This window comes from Streptopelia decaocto (genome assembly GCF_964273445.1).
Source record: "Streptopelia decaocto genome assembly, chromosome: 15".
NCBI lineage: Eukaryota > Metazoa > Chordata > Aves > Columbiformes > Columbidae > Streptopelia > Streptopelia decaocto.
In genome coordinates, this window is record NC_138670.1 from 10441540 (window position 1) to 10464974 (window position 23435).

The 23435-nt window shown below is 40.7% G+C and overlaps 1 protein-coding gene across 8 annotated transcripts in view; it reads left to right on the forward strand.

Moving 5' to 3' along the window:
• CIT (citron rho-interacting serine/threonine kinase) overlaps positions 1-23435 on the forward strand; it is a 75326-nt gene that overhangs the window by 22448 nt on the left and 29443 nt on the right. For 5 of the 8 annotated variants that reach the window (XM_082066634.1, XM_082066637.1, XM_082066638.1 and 2 more), the window contains exons 11-21: positions 3550-3655; positions 4523-4666; positions 5994-6113; positions 11407-11577; positions 11847-11906; positions 12506-12559; positions 14072-14212; positions 14587-14712; positions 17526-17621; positions 19354-19470; positions 19897-20006. In XM_082066634.1, the coding sequence (XP_081922760.1) occupies positions 3550-3655; positions 4523-4666; positions 5994-6113; positions 11407-11577; positions 11847-11906; positions 12506-12559; positions 14072-14212; positions 14587-14712; positions 17526-17621; positions 19354-19470; positions 19897-20006 (1245 nt within the window). The remainder of the gene's footprint in view (positions 1-3549; positions 3656-4522; positions 4667-5993; positions 6114-11406; positions 11578-11846; positions 11907-12505; positions 12560-14071; positions 14213-14586; positions 14713-17525; positions 17622-19353; positions 19471-19896; positions 20007-23435) is intronic. The other 3 variants (XM_082066636.1, XM_082066639.1, XM_082066641.1) reach the window with 2 other exon arrangements.

Here is a 23435-nt window from a genome sequence, read left to right on the forward strand (position 1 = left end):
ATTCCTTCCAACAGTTTGTCGGGTTCTGGCAAACTCTTTCACCAAAGATAGATGAAAGAGGAAGCACAGGATGAGCGTACCAAAAATATGCTTTGCTTCAGCTAGCTCTATTCACAGATTGATGGTATCACTGTTTGTTTTTGGTTGGGTTTTTTTAAGCCTGAGCAAACATTTACGAGGGGGCGGAAGGTACAGATGAGTATAATGCTAAAAAGAATAGAGCATGAGGGACGGGGGATGAGATTATAGGCATGTTGTGTGGGGGCCAGGATTAGGACAGATGGTGTCAATCGTCGTGAGAAGGAAGCAGCACAGGTGAGCTGGGAGCTTGTGCCATAAAAGGATAAAGGAAGGTATGAGGTGTGATACACAGGAGAGGTTAAGATACAAGTTTGATAAGCCAGAATTATCTTACAGCTTTTCCTGTACTGATACTTTTTTCTTCTTCATCTCAGCCATGTTAAGACTGAAGGAGCTTTTCACAACCAGCACCGTTTCTGACAGTTCTGCTGGTTGGGGCCATTGCTGGTGTAGCTGGGAAACCACTAGACAGTCAACTCTAAGTTCACTTGTTTTTCAGTCGTGCAGACAGTGCTTCTTGTGAAAGTCAATTGGCACAGCTAGTGCTATCAGCGCTTGGTATTGTAGACTTGACTATATGGTTTTTTAATCTTTTGTTGCAATTTTGTTGTTGATGTGCACTGGTTACCTTTTGTTAATCTTTTTTTTTTCACACCTCGGAGGCAGCAGCAGAAGAAACTGCTCTGTTGTGCTGGGAGAATTGATCCAGATGTAGCAGTTAATTAAATGAAATATTCTGAGATGGTACCAACCTGAATGATAGCTTTGCAGCATGGCTTTTGATGTTGGATTGGATGTGTTTTCTTTCTGAGATGATGTTGACTGAGAAAGAAAGTAAGTGCCCCAGCAATGTGAATATTTTCCACCTTGTCATGCTGTGTTGAGAGCTCATCTCACCATGACAAGGCTTATTAGATTAGTCAGTATTCCATTTCTCTTGATTTCCTCTGTCTGCTCCCATTGTGATACTTTGAAGGTTGGATGGATGCTCATGAAGTTGTTCTAATGTAATTTGTACACAGGAAGGAATTACTGGGAAAAGACGTCTCTTCAGAACTGTCCGCTTTCACTTGGTGATAAGATGCACTGTTTCTATGACAGGAAAATACTCATGTCACCAGAACATAGATTTTTAAGGAATTTCTTCCTCTCTTTGGATAGGGATGGGGAAGAATCACTGTAGTTGGAGTTTGTAGCCTTCTCTTTCCTTACCAAGCTGCCACCAGCCCTGAGGAGCAGCTCCCTCTACAGCCACCTGATGAAATTCCAGCTTGGCTCAAGCGAGTCCCCTGGGCCCTGTCTTGTCCCAGCCCAACTTGTCTTCACAGAGCTCTGCATCTTCTTGCCTCAATCCATCCTCTTGCTTCTGTGTTGCAGTCCCTATGGATGCTTCAAGGTGGCTTGCCAGGAGAAGTTTCTGAAATGTAAAATGGTGCCTGGAATATTAGGCTCTGATTCTATTAATGGCAAATAAAATAAGCAAGGATAACAAATAAAATTAGCCCACTTAGGGAGGTGAAGCAGAAGCAGCAAATAAAACCAAGTCTGCGAGAACTGGGTATAGTTTTCTTAGGTAATGTCTCAGATTTGAAAAAAATAAAGTGATAGCTAATGCCAAAACTAATTAAAAAAAAATTGCTTTAGCCAATATGGTTCAGACCTGTAAAGCTAAATTTTTATTGTAAAAAGATTTTCAGACTTGTCTCAGTACACATTTGCAGCTATTTACATATCTTTGATTAACGTTTTAAAGCAGATTCCTTAGTGTCTTTTTTAGTTAAATTGAGCTTTAATTTGTATTTTTAGACTACTTTTCTCAACTATTCATTTTTAGCCTTGTTTGTACACCCAGCTGTTCTGGGATTTAATATTCATCTTTCTCAGATGGTTGCCTTTTCTCTGTAGGAGTATAGACACGCTTTATAAATTGATTTTTAAGTATGATAATCTGATGGATCGGATTGGAGCGGGACTAAAGGAACGCGTTACAAAAGCATCCACTTTTAACCTTTGGGTTTGGCGAAGTCCTGATGATATCTGCATTGTTGACATGCAGGATTCTTTCTTTTAAGTTTTTCCACATCAGATTTCTGAAGAAACATTAATATTTGACCTTTCAAGGCAGATTGGGTGGATGTTGTGATGTTTGTTTGCTAATATCAAACCAGTGTTTCCCAGCCACTGCCTAAGGTGGTGGTACTGAAGATGTGTGTTGATACAAAGATGTTGCTGCAGCATTTTCATGAAAATCCATGTATCTTTTTTTTTCGTGACTATCCTGCATATCTGTTTGGATTAAGGAGTAGGTTTTTCTCAGAAAATGGTGGTGGTGGAAGGAAACTTTGCTGTGCTGCTGTGTGTGGGTGTGTGGCTGTGTGCAGAGCGCTGCTCAAAGCGCGTTGCTCGCTGGGGATAACTGGCTGCACACCAAGCTGTGGCCAGGAGAAGCACAAAGCACCGTGTGGGCAGAGCGTGTGATCTTTTATTAGCACTTCCATTGTACTTCTGCATTTTCATCTATCAGTTAACATTGGTTCCATCATTAACTGCTTAAATGTCTAGTTTGAATCATTTTCAGTGAGGGAGAATGTGATTTTTCAAATCATGTTTTGATATGTGTACTTAATTTTCTGGTTGCAAATTACATCTGTAAGACTGCAGAGCACTAAAAATATGCTCCAAAACATTGAGTGGCTTCCTATCCTTTTCTAGAATGAATTGAAAGTAAGAGAAATAGTAAAATTCTTAAATGTTGAGCCGCAATTAGAAAGCTTAAGAACACGTAAATATTTTCCTCGGGTTTCTGGAGTCAGATTGTTTTGAATAGTACAGTTAGGTTGTGTCTCACGAAAGAAATTACTTATAAGTGGAACTCAGAAGTTCTGCAGTGTGACTAATCACATTGCTATTGATTGGGTTTGTAGGGATCGTATGAACTGGGTTAGGAAAGTTTCAGTTCAATTTTGATTCACAGAAGGTAACTAAGAATATGAAATTATTCCTCCTGTGGTGCAGATAATGACATGTTAAAGTTTTTAGGGCTTTTGTACTTTGATGATAATTTAAAAACCTGTTTAAAAATAAAGCACAAAATAAAAAGCAATTCTCTGCACATTTTTTCTGTCCAAATGGTTATGTTGACTTGACACTTTGTTTTTGTTACACTTACAAATTCATATAAGTTATGCGAAAATGTTGCTGTGATTTACTGTTTTGCACTGTGACGTGAAAGTCACTGATCGAAAATATTAACATTGTAACTAGAAGTACGCATGGATTATTTAATAATGATATACTGTCATTGGGTCTTATGGCTTGTTTGATCTGAAATGATGGCTGTTAGACTGTGATTGCTGCATCTTTCTTTTATCCTGGTGTAAGTACCCAATGACTTTACCAAGGTTGCATAAATGCAGATTTCAGTACTTTTTGCCTACATTCACATGCTGTTTGGCTTTGCTCTTTTAGATCTGTTTTTTCAAGTGTGGATTCTCCAGCCAAGGTCAGCTCCATGGAAAAGAAACTTCTTCTCAAGAGCAAAGAACTCCAAGACGCCCAGGACAAGTGTCACAAGGTATTTATTTATGCAATTGGCCATCTCCATTGCTCCAGGAATCTGCAACCGCTCTGTGTCCAGGGATCTGTCAGATGCTGCTGATCTTCCAGACTCGTGGTGGGCAAAGTGCTTTTCCTTCACTGAGGTGGCTTCCTCTCCAGTACAAAGGGAGATGAATTTAGGCCACGCTGTTGCTCTAGATACTTTTATCTTAACAAGAAGCGGCTCTGGATTTTAAACAGTCCTTTTCTCAGCGTGACAGAGACGACTGCTTCTTCCTGCAGGCCGTGCCTCTTCATCATACGCACAGTTGCAGCAGCACTATTCTGAGGTTCTCTTCCTAACTCGTCAGCTTCTACTTACATAACTGTTGTCACATCACTGGTTATGGTGAACATCTTATAACAGTTGCCGTGCTCCAATAAAAGGAACCCGGTGGAGTCTTTTAAAACTTACTGTTTGAGACTTTTATGAGAGTTCGATTACTTGTCTCCCTGCTCTGTTCTGGATTTGACCATTTGCTCCTGACAAGGAGATGGGGGAAAACCATCTTCTGGTCCAGCATGGATTTGGGATAAGGTTAAAGTGACCCATCTCTGCAAGTCAGGTGAAAAATGATTGTGTCTTCTTTGCTAACTGGGGTTCGAAGAATGACTGAATATGAGCAAGCAGCTTGAATGAATGGGGTGACTTAGACTTACTACTTGTCCTTAAGAAGAACTGTGCATTCCTGGAGCAGAGACAATGGTATCGGAATTTAAACACCATTTGGAAAAATATAGCTAGAAGTCTCTTGGAGACATATTCCTTACAAACAGAGCTCTGAAAGTAGCAGTTAACAAAGCTTTTGAAGCCCCCTTTATAACCTCTTAATATTTATTGCAGATGGAGCAGGAAATGACGCGGTTGCACCGGAGAGTGTCAGAGGTGGAGGCTGTACTTAGCCAAAAGGAGGTGGAACTGAAAGCCTCTGAGACCCAGCGATCCCTCCTGGAGCAGGACCTGGCCACCTATATCACAGAATGCAGTGTGAGCCCTTACACCAGCCCTTTCAGCTCTGAAGGCCACAAATCTGGTGGTCTTTGCCTTTCTCTTCCATCACGGTTTCAGTGGGGTATTTGATGGAGAGAAAATAATATGTGAGAGGGTCTCTGTTGAATATGAAGCCCTGAATTGTTTGCAGAGGCTTGATTGATAGTTTTGTTCAAACTTTGTTTCTTGAACACACAGAAATAGTTACTGTCCTGGTCTTGCTTAAACTATTTGTGATGTTTGTCTTGGCTGTGCTAGAACATGCTTGGGTTTGACTTCTTGCAGGTTTCTTAGCCAGAAGAGAATGGAGCCTAATCAGTACCTAGACAGAAGTCTTCAGGATTAGGAAACAATGGTGTTGCCTCCATCTGTAGTGTTCTGGGTTCAGGCTGATCCAGTTCCCCAGCATCATGTCAGGGATGATGTTAGGACAGCTGCTATTTTTCAGATAGAATGTGAAGATGAGGCCCTAAAACTGTGTCTTCAAAGATCGTTTGGCATTTTTCATGGGAGCTGGAATGTCTGCCCAGTTGTCCTGGCAAGATTCCAGTGAGGATATTTTCATTACAGTTAATGGTCTCTGTATTTTCAGTTGGATATAATATTCTATTTCCTCTCTTGTCCCAAGAACAAAAATTCAGATGATTTCAGAGAATTGAAAAGCATTTCTGATGCGTTTGTTTGTTGGGAAGCCTATCTGGGGCCGAGTGATTTTCCTATGCCAAATGCTACTGGGCAAATAAATAAAATTCAGTGTGTATCTCTCTGTTAAAGAATAATACACAGTTGATAGCAGGACCACTGGTCTCTCAAAATCTGCAGGTAAGGTATGTGGTGAGATACTGAAGCAGTGCTTCTGTTCTTTGCAGAAGTTTATTGATGATTAAAGGATTTAACTCAACAGCAACAAGAAAAATGAATAGGCTTGTTAGTAACATGAAGTTGAAGGATTGTATCTAGGTTGTGAATTAATAGTGTTAGATAAAATATAGATAAATGCTGTCAATAATGGATGCCTTTTGTGATCTCTGTTTGGTTTTTGTCTCTAAAGCTGATGTGAGGAAGTAGAGATTTGAACTAAGATTTATATGTAGTAAACAGTTTGTAAAATGGGCTGCTTCCATCCAGATAGAAGGCACTGGCCATGAATTTCTTTAGGCTTCCATCATTGCTGCCTTGGTGTGGTTTTTTTTGGTTGTGTTTCTTTAAATGTTTTTTTGGCTGCCTCACTGCAATCAAGGAGGCATTTGTGTAGCTAAAGGTCTTTATTATCCAGCCATCTGAAAAACCAAAGACTATGTATTGAACATTTTGCTTTCTGCAGAGCTTAAAGCGAAGCCTGGAGCAGGCACGGATGGAGGTGTCTCAGGAAGATGATAAGGCACTACAGCTACTTCACGATATCAGAGAGCAAAGCCGAAAACTGCAAGAGATCAAAGAACAGGTATACCTGCTGCTTTGGCGAGCAAGAGTGGCCAGCTACAAATAGGCATTCTTGACATAATCTAGCTCTGTTGCCAGGCCTTTGTTTTATGTTGGTAGGCTGTGATGGCTCCAATCTCTGTGTTTTCACGTGGTTTCTTAAGCAAAATGGGAAGCAACAAAATATACTTTTGTGTATACTGCAAGTAAGCACAAGCTCCAGCCTTCAGGTTTTTCTTTTCCTGGTCCTGAAAGTACTTTGTCTATAAAACCAGCCTAGGAGAATGTCACAATGCTTTAGTAATATGCTACATTAGAAATGAACTATCCATTTTAAGTGGTCAAGCTATACAAATTTCACAGTGTGTTCCTGAATCATCACCTGGGAGAGAACTGAGCTAGCCTTAATTTTGTGTTGGTTGGTTGTTTGGTTTTGTCTTCTTATCTGACTGTTTCAATGCTTAATCGTCTTTCCCAATAGAACATGTGTTGCCTAACTGTTCTTTTCCTAATTTAATGTATTTGCAGAGTAGTTGTTCATAATATTTTTCACCAGAAGAATGTTGAAAAATCATTAATTCGTACAGTTGTTCATAAGGAAAAAAAAATCAAAATTAATGAAAAGATGGTGACAAATGTGGACATTTTTAGGATTTAAAATCGTCTACAAGACAGAACCCATTCAGTTTTATGAATTAATAGCAACATATTGTATTGAGAAAAAGAAATTGAAATTTGCTGTGACGTTCAAACAATTCCTTGCAGTTTTCCGTTGTTTTTCATCTTCAAAGCACTTGACAAACATTAAATGACTAATTTCATGGTGGTTGAGACAAGGAAGCCCAGAAACCTTGGTAAAAATTCTCTAGACATGAGACACGCTTATGTAAAAAGTAATGAAATGCAGAAACAACCCTCTGGATGTAGCAAGGCCTCCGTAGGCTTCTACAGCATTCTTCTGGGTGGCTGTTTTATGTAATGCAAGGGATCTAGAGCTTATTACTCTGTGTTCTGTTACTTTGTTAGCAATGTTGCTTTAAATATTGAAATGTGGAACATTTGGTGATGATAAATATCAGTAGATTCTTAGGCAGTACAGGCATGTAACAGAGAAAAAATAACGCAAGTAATTTTTAATCAAATATTTTTATCCCAGAATCTTTATATTTGGCTCGTGAAGATTCCTGGTGACATAAAAATGCTGCTTAAGTCAACAAATGAATCTCTAATATTCTGCAGACTTTAATATCTCAGGTGGACTCGAAGGGGGATGGGGTTGTAGCTGGGCTTGCATGAGTAGGGCAGCACTCTAGAGTTCCTGAAGGCTGGGAGGCCTCCCATACCCCTGGGGTGAGTTCGGTGTGCTCAGCTCACTCTCTGAAATGCCTGCACACCAATGCGTGCAGCATGGGGAGTAAGCAGGAGGAGTCAGAAACCTGTGTTAGGGCAGGAGATTATGACCTGGTGGCAATAACAAGATGAATGGATGATGGCAGAGCGGTGGACATGATCTGCCTTGACTTGAGTAAGGCATTTGACACAGTCTCCAACAGTATCCTCACAGCTAAACTGAGGGAGTGTGGTCTGGATGACCGGGTAGTGAGATGGACTGCGAACTGGCTGAAGGGAAGAAGCCAGAGAGTCGTGGTCAATGGGGTAGAGTCCAGTTGGAGGCCTGTATCTAGTGCAGTGCCCCAAGGGTCGGTACTGGGGCCTATATTATTCAATATATTCATCAATGATTTGGACGAGGGAATAGAGTGACTGTCAGCAAGTTTGCTGATGACACGAAGCTGGGAGGAGTGGCTGACACGCCAGAAGGCTGTGCTGCCATCCAGAGACCTGGACAGGCTGGAGAGTTGGGTGGGGAAAAATGTAATGAAATATAACAAATGCAAGTGTAGAGTCTTGCATGTGGGTAGGAACAAGCCCAGGTTCCAGTAGAAGCTGGGGAATGACCTATTAGAGAGCAGCGTAGAGGAAAGGGACCTGGGGGTCCTGGTGGACAGCAGGATGACCTTGAGCCAGCACTGGGCCCTTGTTGCCAGGAAGGCCAATGGCATCCTGGGGTGTATTAGAAGGGGGGTGGTCAGTAGGTCGAGAGAGGTTCTCCTGATCCCTTGCACTCTACTCCACCCTGGTGAGACCACATCTGGAATATTGTGTCCAGTTGTGGCCCCTCAGTTCCAGAAGGACAGGGAACTGCTGGAGAGAGTCCAACGCAGGGTAACAAAGATGCTGAAGGGAGTGCAGCATCTCCCGTGTGAGGAAAGGCTGAGGGAGCTGAGGCTCTGGTGCTTGGAGAAGAGGAGACTGAGGGGTGACCTCATTAGTGTTTACAGATATATGAAGGGTGAGTGTCAGGAGGATGGAGCCAGGCTCTTCTTGGTGACAACCAATGATAGGACAAGGGTAATGGGTTCAAACTGGAACACAAGAGGTTCCACTTATATTTGAGAAGGAACTTCTCAGTGAGGGTGATAGAACACTGGCACAGGCTGCCCAGGGAGGTTGTGGAGTCTCCTACTCTGGAGACATTCCAACCCGCCTGGACACCTTCCTGTGTAACCTCATCTGGGTGTTCCTGCTCCGGCAGGGGGATTGCACTGGATGAGCTTTTGAAGTCCCTTTCAATCTCTAACGTTCTGTGATTCTGTGGTCTTCTGAGCTACCTGGAACACATGTGCAAGAACATGGCAACAAAATCTGCAGAGATGGTTTTGCTGACTCACAGCAGCAGGTAGATCTTGGTCATTAAAGACATGGATGGTTATTTTTTAAGTCAGAGGGAACTGGGAGGTGAGATGGAAGAGTACCTTAGAGTTTTGCTGTTGAAAACTTGAAGCTTGAGAGGGAATGAATAAAATTAGCAGCAAATCAGAATCTTCAAAAAAACCCAGCGGTTAGGCATTTGGTATTTTCAGGGCAAGACTGTAGGTTCAGCTTAACCCCAGGTATATTTGGGGATGGGGGTCTGTGTGTTTGTGTTCTTTTTTTTTTAATAAACCTCTGTTCTGGTTTTCACTTGATGAAGACCCATACAAATGGGTGAACTAGCAACAAATCAGAATCTGTATTTTTTGAAAGGCCCACTCATTTGGATGCAGCTACCCTGAAGTGTTTTGCTTCAGGTACATGCCCTGAGCTTTGCCTGTCCCTTAATATGCACTTAAGTACATCTTGATAGTTTTTAAATGGTGACCAATGTGTGTGCAAGAGTTATATTGCCTTGAGTGATGTGGCCTGTTGCTCTGACCTGCCCATGAGATTTATTCAAAGATAGTCTTGCAATTGTGAAGAAATGAGAAAAACTGAAATAATGCTAATTATCTCTTCTTCTTCTTCTTTCTTTGCTCCCTCCCCATTCTCCTTCCTTCCCAAACACTCATTTTCACAGTGGCAACTGTAGTCATACATGTAATTCTCTGATCAAGTGCTTGCTGATATAAAGGAAATCTTAACAAATTATGATTTCTGAGCAGAGCTTGTATTCCTTCAAACCGTTCTGCCTTTTTATTCACAACTGTGTATGTTATAAAAAGGCTCTAATTCTTTCTAGCAAGAAAATAAGGTCATTCACAGGGAGATTAACTGGAAGGAGTAGGTCCCCTGTCTGCCTTACAAACTGGAGAACCAATTTGGGGATTACAAACTGAAGAGCCATTCTGCCATGCTGCCCGTAACGGATAGTAAAGCAATCTGTTAATGACCCAGCTTCTTCAAATGTCATGGAATCATAGAATGGTTTGCTCGGAAGGACCTTAAAGATCATCTCATTCCAACCCCCTTGCCATGGGACACTTTCCACCAGCCCAGGTTGCTCAAAGCTCTGTCCAACCCGGCCTTGGACACTGCTGGGGATGGGGCATCCACAGCTTCTCTGGGCAGCCTGTGCCAGGGCCTCACCACCCTCGTGGGGAAGAATTTCTTCCTTATATCTAATCTGAATCTCCTGTCGTTCAGTTTAAAGCCATCATCCCTTGTCCTGTCACTATCTGCCCTTTGTGAAAAGTTCCCCTCCAGCTTTCCTGTAGGTCCCTTTTAGGCACTGATCCCAGTCTCCCTGGAGCCTTCTCTTCGCCAGGCTGAACAAGCCCAGCTCTCCCAGCCTGTCCTCACAGCAGAGGTGCCTCATCCCTCTGACACCTTCATGGCCTCCTCTGGGCTCGCTCCAACAGGGGGACATCTGCATAAGCTCCCCGTGTTGCTAGAGAATCACGGGCTGACATGAGGGTCAGTGTTCCTGCAATCAGTTGTCTAACTGAAGACAGCTGGCTGTCTGGAAGGAGTGATGACAAACCTGATTTTGTCATGAGACAGTTACTCTTTTGAATATGGGGGTAGTCAGGCGTATTGCAAGATATTAAAATGGAAAGAAAGATAAGATAAACTCCCCCACTGTCAGTCTTTCAGAATCTTTTTTGCCTAGCTCTTGATGTGCATGTTTTCGACTTGTTCTCAGCTTCATTATTTCTTTTTCTTTTTTTAGAGTAACTTTATAAAATGTATACTTACAGGTCTTAGTAGATGCTAAACAAACAGCATGAAGCTCATTTTTTCCAGTAAAGATATGAGTGCAACCTCATGAGTTAGTCTCAGTTTGACTACTCAGTTTCATTGAGATAGTCACATCAATGTTTTTTACTTCTCCACCTTCCTCATCCAAATGCCCTATCTTGTAGTGTCCCAAATGGGGAATCATTATTTCTGCCTATATAAGGAACTAGCTTTTATGGGCAATGTGAGTTTTACAGATAGTTTCTAAGTTAATATTTGATTTTGAGTTGTTTCCTGTACTGAGCAATATGTTCCTTTTTAACTCTGTCAAGAGCAAAGAACCGCTGGCCGGCAGCCACTGCACGCTTCCCCTCTGCTTCTCCTTCTTTCCTTTTACCTAAGCTGTGCAGATCTGGGCTAACTGTCATGTTATCAGCTTGAGAAAATATATCTTGAGGGAGCATCTGGGTGTTCAGTAGAGACGTCAACTCAAAAGCACATTTCTGTTTCAGAAGTTAGAAATGTAAGTAATTTTTATCATTTGTATGTAGATGTGTGTCTGGCTGTGAAGCCAGCCTCCAAAAGTCTATGTATTGACTTTTATGAGGGATGGACTTGAAAATGGCAATACTCAAACCAGACCACTATGGATATGTTATTTTATTTATTTCTTATTGTTTTATCTTGTATTTTTCTTCCGCATATTCTTAAATGTGCCTCTTGCCTGCAGTCAGCATTGTGGGATCTGCTACTCCAAATATTTCCCCTGTTGCCTCTAAAATGTGATGCCTTTTCCTTCCCTTCCACCACAACTACAGGAGTATCAAGCTCAAGTAGAAGAAATGAGGTTGATGATGAACCAATTAGAAGAGGATCTTATTTCAGCTCGCAGGCGTAGTGATCTTTATGAATCGGAGTTGAGAGAGTCCCGACTGGCAGCTGAAGAATTCAAACGTAAAGCTACTGAATGCCACAACAAATTGCAAAAGGTAGTTTAGGCTTCATGGGCGAGGGGACTGATTATTGAATTTCTAGTGCTGTTTTACACACACACACACACACACACACGTGTTGTCTGAGTCCTCCAAAGATTAATGTGGTTTGTACAAAACTAATATGAAGTGGTTTTCAATCATACACTTGAAATCATGTAATTTATACTTTGTGTAACTCTTGTGTTTAAATTGCATGAGGTGACTGGATAGAAGACCAGTGTACTACAACTTTTCCTGAGACTTTTATATATTTTCTATTTAAGTTACAGGTTAAAGATCAAGGAAAAAATGAAGCAGGAGACTTGTATTGCAAATTGGAGAAGGTGCGTGTTCACACTTCAGTGTCCTGGAGTTTGCCTCCTGTGTCATTCATATTATGCACAGAAACCAAGAGTGTCTGTGGCTCATCAGTGGCATGTACAGCTTCACATCCCTCCCTATTTTATCTTTTTAAAATATTTTTCTTGGTGGGATTCACTGTTCTTTCTGATTTGATATAAAGCTGTGTCTGAATATCCTGTTCTTAATGGATTGTATTCTCAAGCTAGGCAAAGACAGACCAGCATGTGTCATCTGAGCTTGGAGTTAGGTTAGTGATACATAAGGGTTTTCTTTATGAATAAAGAATAGTAAATAAAAAGTAAAAGGAATTCTCAGCATTCTCACACTGAAAGATCTACTTGGTGAACAAAATATGAAATCAACCAGAAGTTAGTAAAATGGAAGTAGATTTGCCAAGAAGCATTTTGGTGTGTTGCAATATATAGGGAGAAATAAAGTTTTTTTGGAAATGAATTAAAATATGGTATCGTAAGTATATGGTAAGTATACTTATGGTATCGTATGTTATCATAAGTAGAGAGTATTTTCTCCTTTTTGGTTTTACAACACTCTTCCCCCCCATCTTTTTATTTAACTGTAGATCAATACAGAGCAGCAGGCCAAAATCCAGGAGCTGCAGGAAAAGCTGACAAAGGTAATGTCTGGGTGGTGAAAGTGAATTTTCCACATGATTTTCCAGTGAAACCTTAATGCAGAGGAGGGATGCACTTCGTTTTATCCTCAAAAATAGAATTAGTCATAGCATGGGGGATGATAAGGAAAAGGGGGTGAGAACTGGTATCTGAAGTCACTGGTGTTCTCAATATGCTTTCGGTTCTTAAGACATGTCAACAGTGTTTATTTTTACAAATGAAGCAGAGTCAGAACTGGAGTAGTGTACAGAAATTCAAATTTAAAAGGCCAGTTTGGGTATTCCCAATGCAATGCACTGGTCCCTTGCTTCTGAAGACAGGGTTCAGATGTTTTTAGCTCACTAGAAAAATACGTGTTGGACTTGGTTTAATCTCCCAGTATACTCTCTTTTAATTGCAAAATCACTTTCCAGTTAATTGCTTGCAGTAAAAATGTTATATGATAAGGATTCACAACAGAATTGAAATACCTTAGCAACATAAGCTGAAAGAAGTACATAATATCTAATGTTTGCAGTTGTGGTCAGTCTGTCACTTAAGCCATTGTAAGAACAATAGGGGAGCTTCTCTTATTGGGATCTTTCAGCAGAAAAGAAAGGGGCTGTAGTAATCCACTGGGAGAGCATTTCAAACCTGGCACCTGCTGAGGGATGGCTTTTCAAGGTCTTGGGATCTAGAATGTAAATAGGAGGTCAAAACTATGTCGAAATGGTACTTCTAATATTTTTAAAAGCTGTGTTTTACCACCCTCTCCCCTTTTTTCCTTTCATTAGTTCCAATGAATTGCCTGTAAGCCAACAGGTTATTCTCCCAACATTTTAGCAGGAGTATTTTGTGAGTTCTTTCCAAGAACTGGAGCTGAATTTGGGGATAGAGTTTACTTTCAGTACATAGAGACAGTTAGAAACTTGCAGTATGGCAAGACAAACATATAGACCCCTTGGATTTTCTTTTTTTTTTTTTTTGTGAAACAGAATAGACTTGTGTAACAGAAGTTAGAATTTGGGTTCTTCCACATGTTAATTGTGGGACTACGGTGGGTCCTTGGATTCCCTGATGGTACGCATGGGAACAGAAATTAGCCTTGAACGTATTAAGGCCTGCCCATGAGAAAGATGGGAGTAAAGGAGTATCTGGAGATGTTAAGGATGTATCCATGAGAGAGAAAGGAGTAAAAGAGTAACATTGATGATAGCAAAAATAGCCAATGAGATGTTACTGCTGTAACTTGTAACCAATAGTGAAGAGACACATGAATTGGTAAAACTGTATAAAAATGCACTTGTGGCAATAAACGGCATCCACTACTTTCATCCTGGAAGAACTTTGTCTATGTCATTTGTCCGTCTCAACCATGACAGTTAATAGGTTGTCTTAATTGTAGACTGCTAGGCCAAAGTCCTGTAGCAATTTTATTCACAATGTTGGCCATCTTCAGGTTATGAACTTTCATACCAAGTTTTTATGTGTGTGTTTTTCTTACGATACCCTTTTTTCCCTGTTTGGACCTCCAGGCTGTGAAAGCTAGCTCAGAGGCAACTGAACTTCTTCAGAATATCCGCCAAGCAAAGGAGAGAGCTGAGAAGGAGTTAGAGAAACTGCAGAATCGGGAAGATTCTAACGAAAGCATGAAGAAGAAGTTGCTTGAAGCGGAGGTGAGTGGAGAATGTCTATCTAGAGTAAATTAGTTATTGGGATGTGTCTCAGTTTAGGAGCCCTTGTCTGGATGGCTGTGAACAGCTTGTATTCCTGTAGTAATTATTCATGGGAAAGTGATGCTAGACATTAACACATTTTTAGTTAAAAACCATGTGTTTCTTTGAAGAAAACCACAAGACTTTTTATTTTCAGTGAGGAGTCCATAAGGATGTGTGGTTAGCATAAGGGATTTGAGGCATGATGAGGGTTTCAAATGTAAAAGATGACCGTACATTGACTGCTTCCGCTGGCTTTTTTCTGGAAAGTGCTCGTTGCTTTGTGTTAATGTGGAGCTGGTTCACCTAAATGGCAGTTCATGATTGCTCTGCAGGAACGGCGCCATTCTCTGGAGAATCAAGTGAAGAGGTTAGAGACTGTGGAACGAAGAGAAAACCGTCTAAAGGAAGATATTCAAACTAAATCTCAACAGATTCAACAGATGGCAGAAAAAATTCTGGTGAGCAGAGGTGAAAATGAAAGATAAAGGGTAAGAGTTTGCAAGAAAGGGCTAGGAAAGGAACAGAAGACATAGAATTGCATTGAATAAGGTGGAAACTGTTGAATAAAGGGATTTGTTTCTTGTACCAGTCATCCTGGAGAAAGCTTAATTGCTCAAATTCACCTTTAGTTGCAACTTCACTCCTGTATCTTTAGTCTTAGTACTACTTTAAAATTCTAGTTGTCTCAGTGGGAGCACTTTTAAGTCAACTTAGTAATATTTAAGTTAATTACCTAACGATAGTTTCAGAAGTAAAGCATTCTTGGGACAGGATGCTTCAACAATAAACACATTGGTATCTAGCTTTTAAACTAAATTGCAAAGGAATTTAGAGGTTAGATCTACTTGAAATGCTTACGTTTTGAAGCAGAGGGAAATTAGTCATCTAAACTGTTCATCTCCAAAGATAATATTTGTCAGGAATCCATTTTCACCCACATAACTTCTCTGTTGGCAGTTTCTTGTTTCTATCCTTCTTAAACCTATTAAATCTTTATAGTGAATTAGTACGTCACTCGACAGTGAACCAAGCAGAGAGTGTTTCTGATGCTTCCTTGGGACAGGAAGTGTAATTTTATTGTTGAATAATCAAATTAATTTAGTGTTGCTCAAGAGTTCTCTCTATGTTGCCCATATGACAAGGGTAATAGCTGCAAAGGTAGACTTTAGCATCAGAATGCCTGAGTGCTCTCCAGAAAAGGTAGAATCAGTTCTTTAGTAGTGTTGTTTCTTTGAAATTGTTTTGATGACATGACTGCATGGTAAGTGGGAGACTGGTTTTGCTGGGCACAGAGCCAGCTTTATGTTTAGAAATAGTGTAAAGCTTCACATTGTTTCATAAGCCTCTTGTGTATATTTGGGGATTGTTCCTTGGCTTTGATTACTTTCTCTGTGAAGGAAAAACTGGAAGGGACTGCAGAAATATCGGCTAATTGTTTTACACCATGGGACATGTTTAGCTCTTCTTATAGATAGTTTCCATGGAGTTCTGACAGAATGTTGGAGAGACACGAAAGTATTTTATAAAGAAGTCAAACAGGTGTTTAAGAAATAATCCTACAGTCTCTTTGCCTGGTTCCTTGCAGCTCTGATCTGGGAGCACAGGGTTATAATTTTCTTTTTTTCTCCATTTCTACCCTGTTCGTTCCCTCAAGTTGATCTCTTCGTGTGCTTTTGACTTTTCCTGGAATAGAAAGGTGAAAGGGAGCTGAAGATACAGAATTGCATTGAATAAGGTGGAAGTTGTTGAATAAAGGCATTGGTTTCATGTACACCCATCAGTACCTGAGAAGTAGCTGCTGATCTGCCTGTAGAGAATTGAATAAGAAGTGAGAAACAAGGTAGAGAAGATACTTGTTACTGCTTGAACGTGTAGATCATTGCTATGAGGCTAATAAAGTTATCGCTACACAGAGAATAGTAAGTGAGAACTGGGTTGGTAAGAGATTACCTTTTTGAGCCCACACTGGCTGTTAAGTGCCACTGCAGAAACCGGTGAAGCTTCTGCTACAAGATGAGCAGTCTGATGCTGGTAGCTTTGAAGCTGCTCCTGATCTGATTGTCTGATTCTCTGCCAGGACCTGAAACGTGTGGGCTTCTGGGGGAGGTAAGTTGTCCCTCTTGTTGCTGGGAGACATGTTTCAATTGCAGAAAGCAGCAATCTCCATTCTGTGCAGAAGTGTCGGGTGCTCGGCACTGTAGATGACCTACTTTTGGTGAACCTCCTCTTTGATTCGCACTTCTGGAAAAAGCGGCCTATTGCAGTTACTGGAACAAAAAATCTTTGTATGTTTTCAAGATGAGGACGATCAGAAAAGAGAATATGAAAAAATCTAAAGTAGAAGTATTGGGATGTTTTTCTGTGCTATGCAGTAACAAAGGCAGAAAGGAGACCTGGGTGCACCCCAAAACCTGAACTTGTCTGTGCAAAAGTCAACCCAAAGGTAGAGAACGGCAGACCTGGATCTGCCTCTTGTTCTAAGGAAATTGTTGGGTATGGCAAATATGTCAATAAATGAGCATAAAGTTCTAAATGCAGCTCTTGCGAGATACCCTGTGAAAGGTGATTGTAGGTATACCCTGAATAAATAGTCAGACAGCAGAAATAGCCACTTATGAAATACAGAATTATTTAAGTCCTTAAAGTGCATGGCTCAAACTATCCGATGTGAAGTACAGAGGTTAAAAATATTCTGGTATGTTCTACCATACATATTGCATCCTGCACTGTTCATTTCCCCAGCAATTTATAAATAGTTATTCTGACAACATTCATCTGAGGAATATGGCAGAGTGAAATCTATTCCCAGTCTATGAATGTAGAATGAAAAGAATAGACAGCAGTGCCCCATTATTGAGGTCTTCTGTGAGAAAACAAATGAGAGACCTTGTCAAAAATAGATCTGCACTTCCTGGGATGCCACTGCAGCTCTAAAGTGTTTATAACTGCTTGTTTTCACAAAACGACCTTGGCCCATCTTTGGGAATATTTTACTGGGAAATGGAGATTCTTACAGTGGAAGTATTAATAGAAATCTTTGTCTTTAACAGTATATCTGCTGTACAGTAGATGGGCCAGCAGCAATATGCAAAGCTTAAAACGAATAATGTACAGCTCTCATAATGGCTTTTTACTATGACAGCCCTGGTCTTGAGATTTTTATAGTGTGAAGGCGTAAAAACAATGAATGGATGTTTGGTACCTATGTAACACATAAGCACAGCACCTGCTACTTCTTTGTGTCTGAATATGAATCTCTGCTGTTTTTTAGGAGCTGGAAGAAAAGCATCGTGAGGCTCAGATCGCAGCACAACACCTGGAGCTGCAGCTGAAACAGAAGGAACAATTCTATGAGGAAAAACTCAAAGTAAAAATATCTTCTTATCATCTTCCTACCAGCTTTTGTGGGTAGAGTGAGTTCAGGGAAAACCAGTTGCCTTTAGACTCTGAATCCTTTGTTTTTTGGGTTACCTTCTTGCTTACCGCTACTGAAATGTTTAGAGAGCTCAGTGGAATTGGAATAATTTTCTCTTCTAGTCCATGCCATTGTACCTGGTCTGTCTTCAGCACTGCGTTTAAACAGGTGGCAGCTGAAGTCAGAACTATAGGAAGGCAGTTGTTGATTGTAATTTGACTATTGGTGACTAGATAATCCTTACTGCTATTGTGTCTCACATCCTGAAAAAGCTTTCAGTTCCTGCTGCTGATATTCTAAGAGTATTCACAGAGCCTACCTGCGAGTTTTAAATTCAGCAAATACTAGAGCGTTTCTCAAATTCCATCTTCTTGGAGCTGTAACATCTGCCAAGAAGCCACAGAAGCCGCCCACTTTGTTTTTGTCTTTTCCAGGGTAGCATAAGACTTTAACAAACAGAAATAGAATCATAGAGACCATCTAAAATTAGGAAAAACAAATTGGAAAACAGGAGTGTGTGCACTGGCTGAGGATTTTTCTGAGGAACCTGCAGTATGTCAGCCAGGAAATGCATTTTGTAACAATCTTTGTTTCTACTAAGCATGATATGTTTTCAGTAATCTCTATATGGTATGTTTACCTAGGACTTGAATTCTACATTTCAGCATAAACGTGACAGGATATAGTACTTAAGGGGAGAGAAGGAATTTCTAGGAGAGAAATATGAAACAAAAAAAGAGAAATAAGAACATTTCCTGGCAGACCAGAGTATGTGGTAATCAGTAATGAGAGCTATAGGAAGCAGGAAGATCAGAAATAGATGTTGGGAAAGGAGAAGTGGTGACATTGAAAACTGGAGAAGAGGAAAGGGATTGGAAAAAGAATTAAAAGAAAAGGAGAACCAGCGTGTTACAGGGGGACATATGATACAGGGTTTAGGAGGAGGAATCGGGAAGCTGGTGACAGAGGTTCAAAGGTGTGAAAGAGGACATGGGATGTTGTAACTGGAACAGTAAAAAATATCCTGTGGTGTCCAGACTTCGTGCCTTTGAAAACTTGTCTTTGAAGGAAATGACCTTCAGTTTAGCAACAGACTTAGAGCTCTGGACATACACACATAACATGCATTTTAAAAAAAAGTATTAACATTAAATATAATAACAGTTTAGTTCTGTTCCGAATGACAGGTATTCATGCCACAAAAAGAAATCTTTTACTTAATTGTTTCTCTTGGTGTCTCTGACTTGAAGAATTCATGGGGTCTCATGCATACATTTACAAATTACTGCTGAGCCATGTTGGTAGGGCAGCCAAGGCATGTGCACTTCCTTACTCCCTCCGCTATACAGATTGGGGTCTAGAGTTTTTCTGTTTCCTGTTGCATTTGTCTGGAATACTTCTTCAACAGAGTTTATATGACTTAAAATATGAATTAAATAGTACGGTATCTCGATGTCTTTGTAAAATTCCATTGTTAAATTCAATCTGCAGAGGTAACTGAGAGTGTTCTGTTTTGGAGTTTTCTCTTCAATGGATTTAATGCAATTGCATCTTGGGTTTAATTTTGCTTGAGATATGATCAATTGCTTTAAAAAAGTTCTATCTTTCTTGATGATTTTCTTTCTGCTTGCCCTTTGCCCAGTGAAACAGATATAATTTAGACAAAAGAAATGTCTTCATTTAGGTGTTGGAAAATCAGATGAAGAAAGATCTTGCAGATAAGGAAGCACTTGAGAATATGCTCAGAAGACATGAAGAAGAAGCACGTGAGAAGTGTAAAGTCCTGGCTGAACAGAAGGCGGTACGTAGAGTTGAATTGGAAATCAAAGCATTTTAAGAGTAGCTTTCTGAGACTCTGATTTCAAGCAAGATAATCTTGTTGGAGGCTTTGTAGTTCTGCTGAGCTCTTTTGAAGGAAATTCACTGATTAATACTGATTTTAAAAGATATTTTTTTTAATTCAAGATTTCGTCTTCTTAAAAATAGCCAGGTAGCTCGTGGTGTACCCCTCATTTTGTGCATTGATAATATAATGGCTGCTTTCTCCTAATATAAAAGCAGTAGGAAGCAGTTGTAAATAGCTCCAGCAATTGCATCTGTGATGCTCTTTTGGCTGTTTGATTGGTTTTCTTCTTTTTGTTTCCAGAAAAAGTTCAGACTTTTTTAAAATAGTGTTTGTATAATTCCTTCTATTGTGCAGTCTCAAAGGCACATTGCTCTGTTTCAGATGATCAATGCCATGGATTCGAAGATTAGATCACTGGAGCAGAGAATAGTGGAATTGTCTGAGGCCAATAAACTGGCAGCAAATAGCAGCCTCTTTACCCAGAGGAACATGTAAGTACAGTGACTGCTGTCACACTGGTCACTGCTAAACAGTTCTCAGCAAGATCTGTTCTCTTAATGTAAAAGTGGCTCTTTTCTGCAGGCCTGCTGTGCTCCCTGCTTGTTTTTCAGTGGTGCAAAAATATGCTTGTTCTTCAAATAGTTGTGGTTCACTGCAGATTCTGTGTTTCCTCAAACATGACTAGGAAGATTGGTTTGTATTACAATGTTTGCTTTGGAGCCTTTCCTAAGGCTCGTGCTTTGTGCAGGTTTACCCAACGTATTAAATGAGTACTAATGATTTTAAAGTCTAAAATACCTCTGGAGAAGCATATTTTCCTTTTTTGAACATATGTATTGCTAATAGATTTATATTTTCTTTGGTCTCTGTGGCAGTTACATGATGCTGAAATTGAAATCATTAAACACCTTTCTTTCACAAACATCCCATTCTGCCCTGATGGGTTAGAAGACAAGTAAGAAAAGCAGATTTTTAAGCCGAAAGTTTTTCTGCATGTTTTTGAATTGCCAGTTGCAAGAGTGAGATGTTTTGTTACTGAAATAAGCAGGAGTAATGTGAAGCAGGAGATATTCCAGCTTCAGTTTCAGAATTCTGCTTCAGTTCATTTGGGTTTTTGTCCTGGCCCAGTTAGCACTTGCATCTCTCTCTCTTACCTTCTTGTATTCAGCCTCTCAAGTTCTCATTAATGGTCAGTGTAATAGTTCAGTGTTTTTGGAGTATACTACAGGTCAATGGCATCTTGAATCACTGTGTAATCAGCAATTGTTCTTGTGGTGAATTTCTGTTTATTAAACACAGAGGAAATCTTCTGTGTCAGCTCTCTTTGTATGCCATAGCATTATTTTACTTTGGATTTTTGCTGAGATTCCTTAAAATGATGTTCTTCCTTCATAAATGAAGGCATTCAACTTCAAGTATAGGAAAAAGCGCAGATTGTTTGATATGACCTGCGAGGTGGGGCTGAAGTAGTATATGCTGAGTTCAGAGAGTCATCAGCTCTGGCTGTCTGCAGAAAGGTTGTCAGTGTCCATCAGCTGCTGGATGTGATATCGGGCAGAGTGTGTGGGAAGCACTTGGATAGATTCATCTATAATATTGAATAGAATCAAGCAAAGATGAATTTTGGCAAAGAGTTGCTTGTTGTTTTTTTTTTTTTCCTTTTCAGTGGTGATTATGCCTCCAAATATGTAATGGCTCCAGTTTTTGTTGTATTTCAAATATCTGGCAAATCATTGTGGCCTGAGCAGCTGAAAATATTCACAGAAATAACTGAGAAATTTAATTGCGTTGCTTTATGCTCCAGATGACCTCCAGTTAATCACCCGGGGAGTTTGTTGAGGCAGCAAAAGCTGTAAATTACATTCAGTCTGAAATAAAACAGGAGTATTGTCTCAACATGTCCCTGGGAAGCATATGCAAGGTCTAGGTCACAGGCATTGGTGCTGAACGGAGTGGGTGCATCCTCTGGGATCCGGGCACTTGACTGGAGATCCAGAGGAAACAAGAAAAAATATAGTAATGTTTTAACATATGACTTAGATGAGATTATTGAGAGACGTTGTCAAGTAATGCAATTTTGCAGGGTTGGTAGAAGATAGTACAGAATTAACAACATTGTAAGAGAAGATTACTTTATTATGCATGCAGATAGATAACGAATTTGTGCTTATTTTGTGAATTGTGGTGGTGAAAATGTATAAATCTGTTGTTGGACTGTATTTTGAATCCACAACAGTGCCAGCTAATCTGAGCGTGTTTGAAGAGGAGAACTAGTGATTAAACCCTTTGGAGGAGAGGGGAACTCTGCAGCTTTTATTCCGTCTGTAGCTGAGGAAACTAATGATTATGAGGTTCCTGAGAAGATAGCCCAGTAAACAGCAGGAAGTGAAATAACACCTTTTGACAGTTCTGGCTGGCAATAATCTGTAGAGATAAATTAAAAAAAGAGAAAAGGTGAAAGGGTGGTTTTGTGTGCAACGCATAGAGATGTGAGTCAGAAGACTTAAGTTCTATTTATTTTTGTTAAGTCTTCCTATTTGATCTTGGGCAACCCACATAATTTCGCTGGGATAGGATTAATAACAGCTTATCTCACACTGAACTTCTTAAAATATTAATTCATTAATACATGAAGAGCTTTGTGAGACTTCTAAGTAGAAAGCACACTATGAGGCAGAATTTTCCAATGCATGATGACATGATTCCAGGAATTGTAAATAATGTAGAAAGACTTTTTTTTTTCTTTTTCACAGAATCCCAGAATGTCAGGGGTTGGAAGGGCCCTGGAAAGCTCATCCAGTGCAATCCCCCCATGGAGCAGGAACACCCAGATGAGGTTACACAGGAAAGTGTCCAGGCGGGTTTTGAATGTCTCCAGAGAAGGAGACTCCACAACCTCCCTGGGCCGCCTGGGCCAGGCTCTGTTACCCTCACTGAGAAGAAGTTTCTTCTCAAATTTAAGTGGAACCTTTTGTGTTCCAGTTTGAACCCATTACCCCTTGTCCTGTCATTGGTTGTCACCCAGAAGAGCCTGGCTCCATCCTCCTGACACTCATCCTTTATATATCTGTGAACATTAATGAGGTCACCCCTCAGTCTCCTCTTCTCCAAGCTAAAGAGCCCCAGCTCTCTCAGCCTTTCCTCACACGGGAGATGCTCCACTCCCTTCAGCATCTTTGCTGCCCTGCGCCTGACTCTCTCCAGCAGTTCCCTGTCCTTCTGGAACTCAGGGGCCACAACTGGACACAATATTCCAGATGTGGTCTCACTAGGGGAGAGTAGAGAGGAAGGAGAACCTCTCTCGACCTACTGACCACCCCCCTTCTAATCAACCCCAGGATACCATTGGCCTTCCTGGCCACAAGGGCCCAGTGCTGGCTCATGGTCATCCTGCTGTCCCCAGGACCCCCAGGTCCCTTCCCCTACGCTGCTCTCTAATAGGTCATTCCCCAACTTATACTGGAACCTGGGCTTGTTCCTACCCACATGCAAAACTCTACACTTGCCCTTGTTATATTTCATTACATTTTTCCCTGCCCAACTCTCCAGCCTGTCCAGGTCTCTGGATGGCAGCACAGCCTTCTGGTGTGTCAGCCACTCCTCCCAGCTTTGTGTCATCAGCAAACTTGCTGATAGTACACTCTATTCCCTCATCCAAATCATTGATGAACATATTGAATAATATAGGCCCCAGTACTGACCCCTGAGGCACTCAGTAACTCTGCCTTCTCTGTATCTTCTGTCACCAGGGCACCCACCTTGTTCATCAGAGGGCCTACATTGCCTCTGGTGTTAGTTTTATCTGCCACATATTGAAAAAAGCTCTTCCTGTTGATCTTGACCCCATTTGCCAGGTTTAATTCTAAGGAGGCCTTAGCTTTCCTAGTTGCCTCCCTACACCCTCTGACAACAGCCTTATA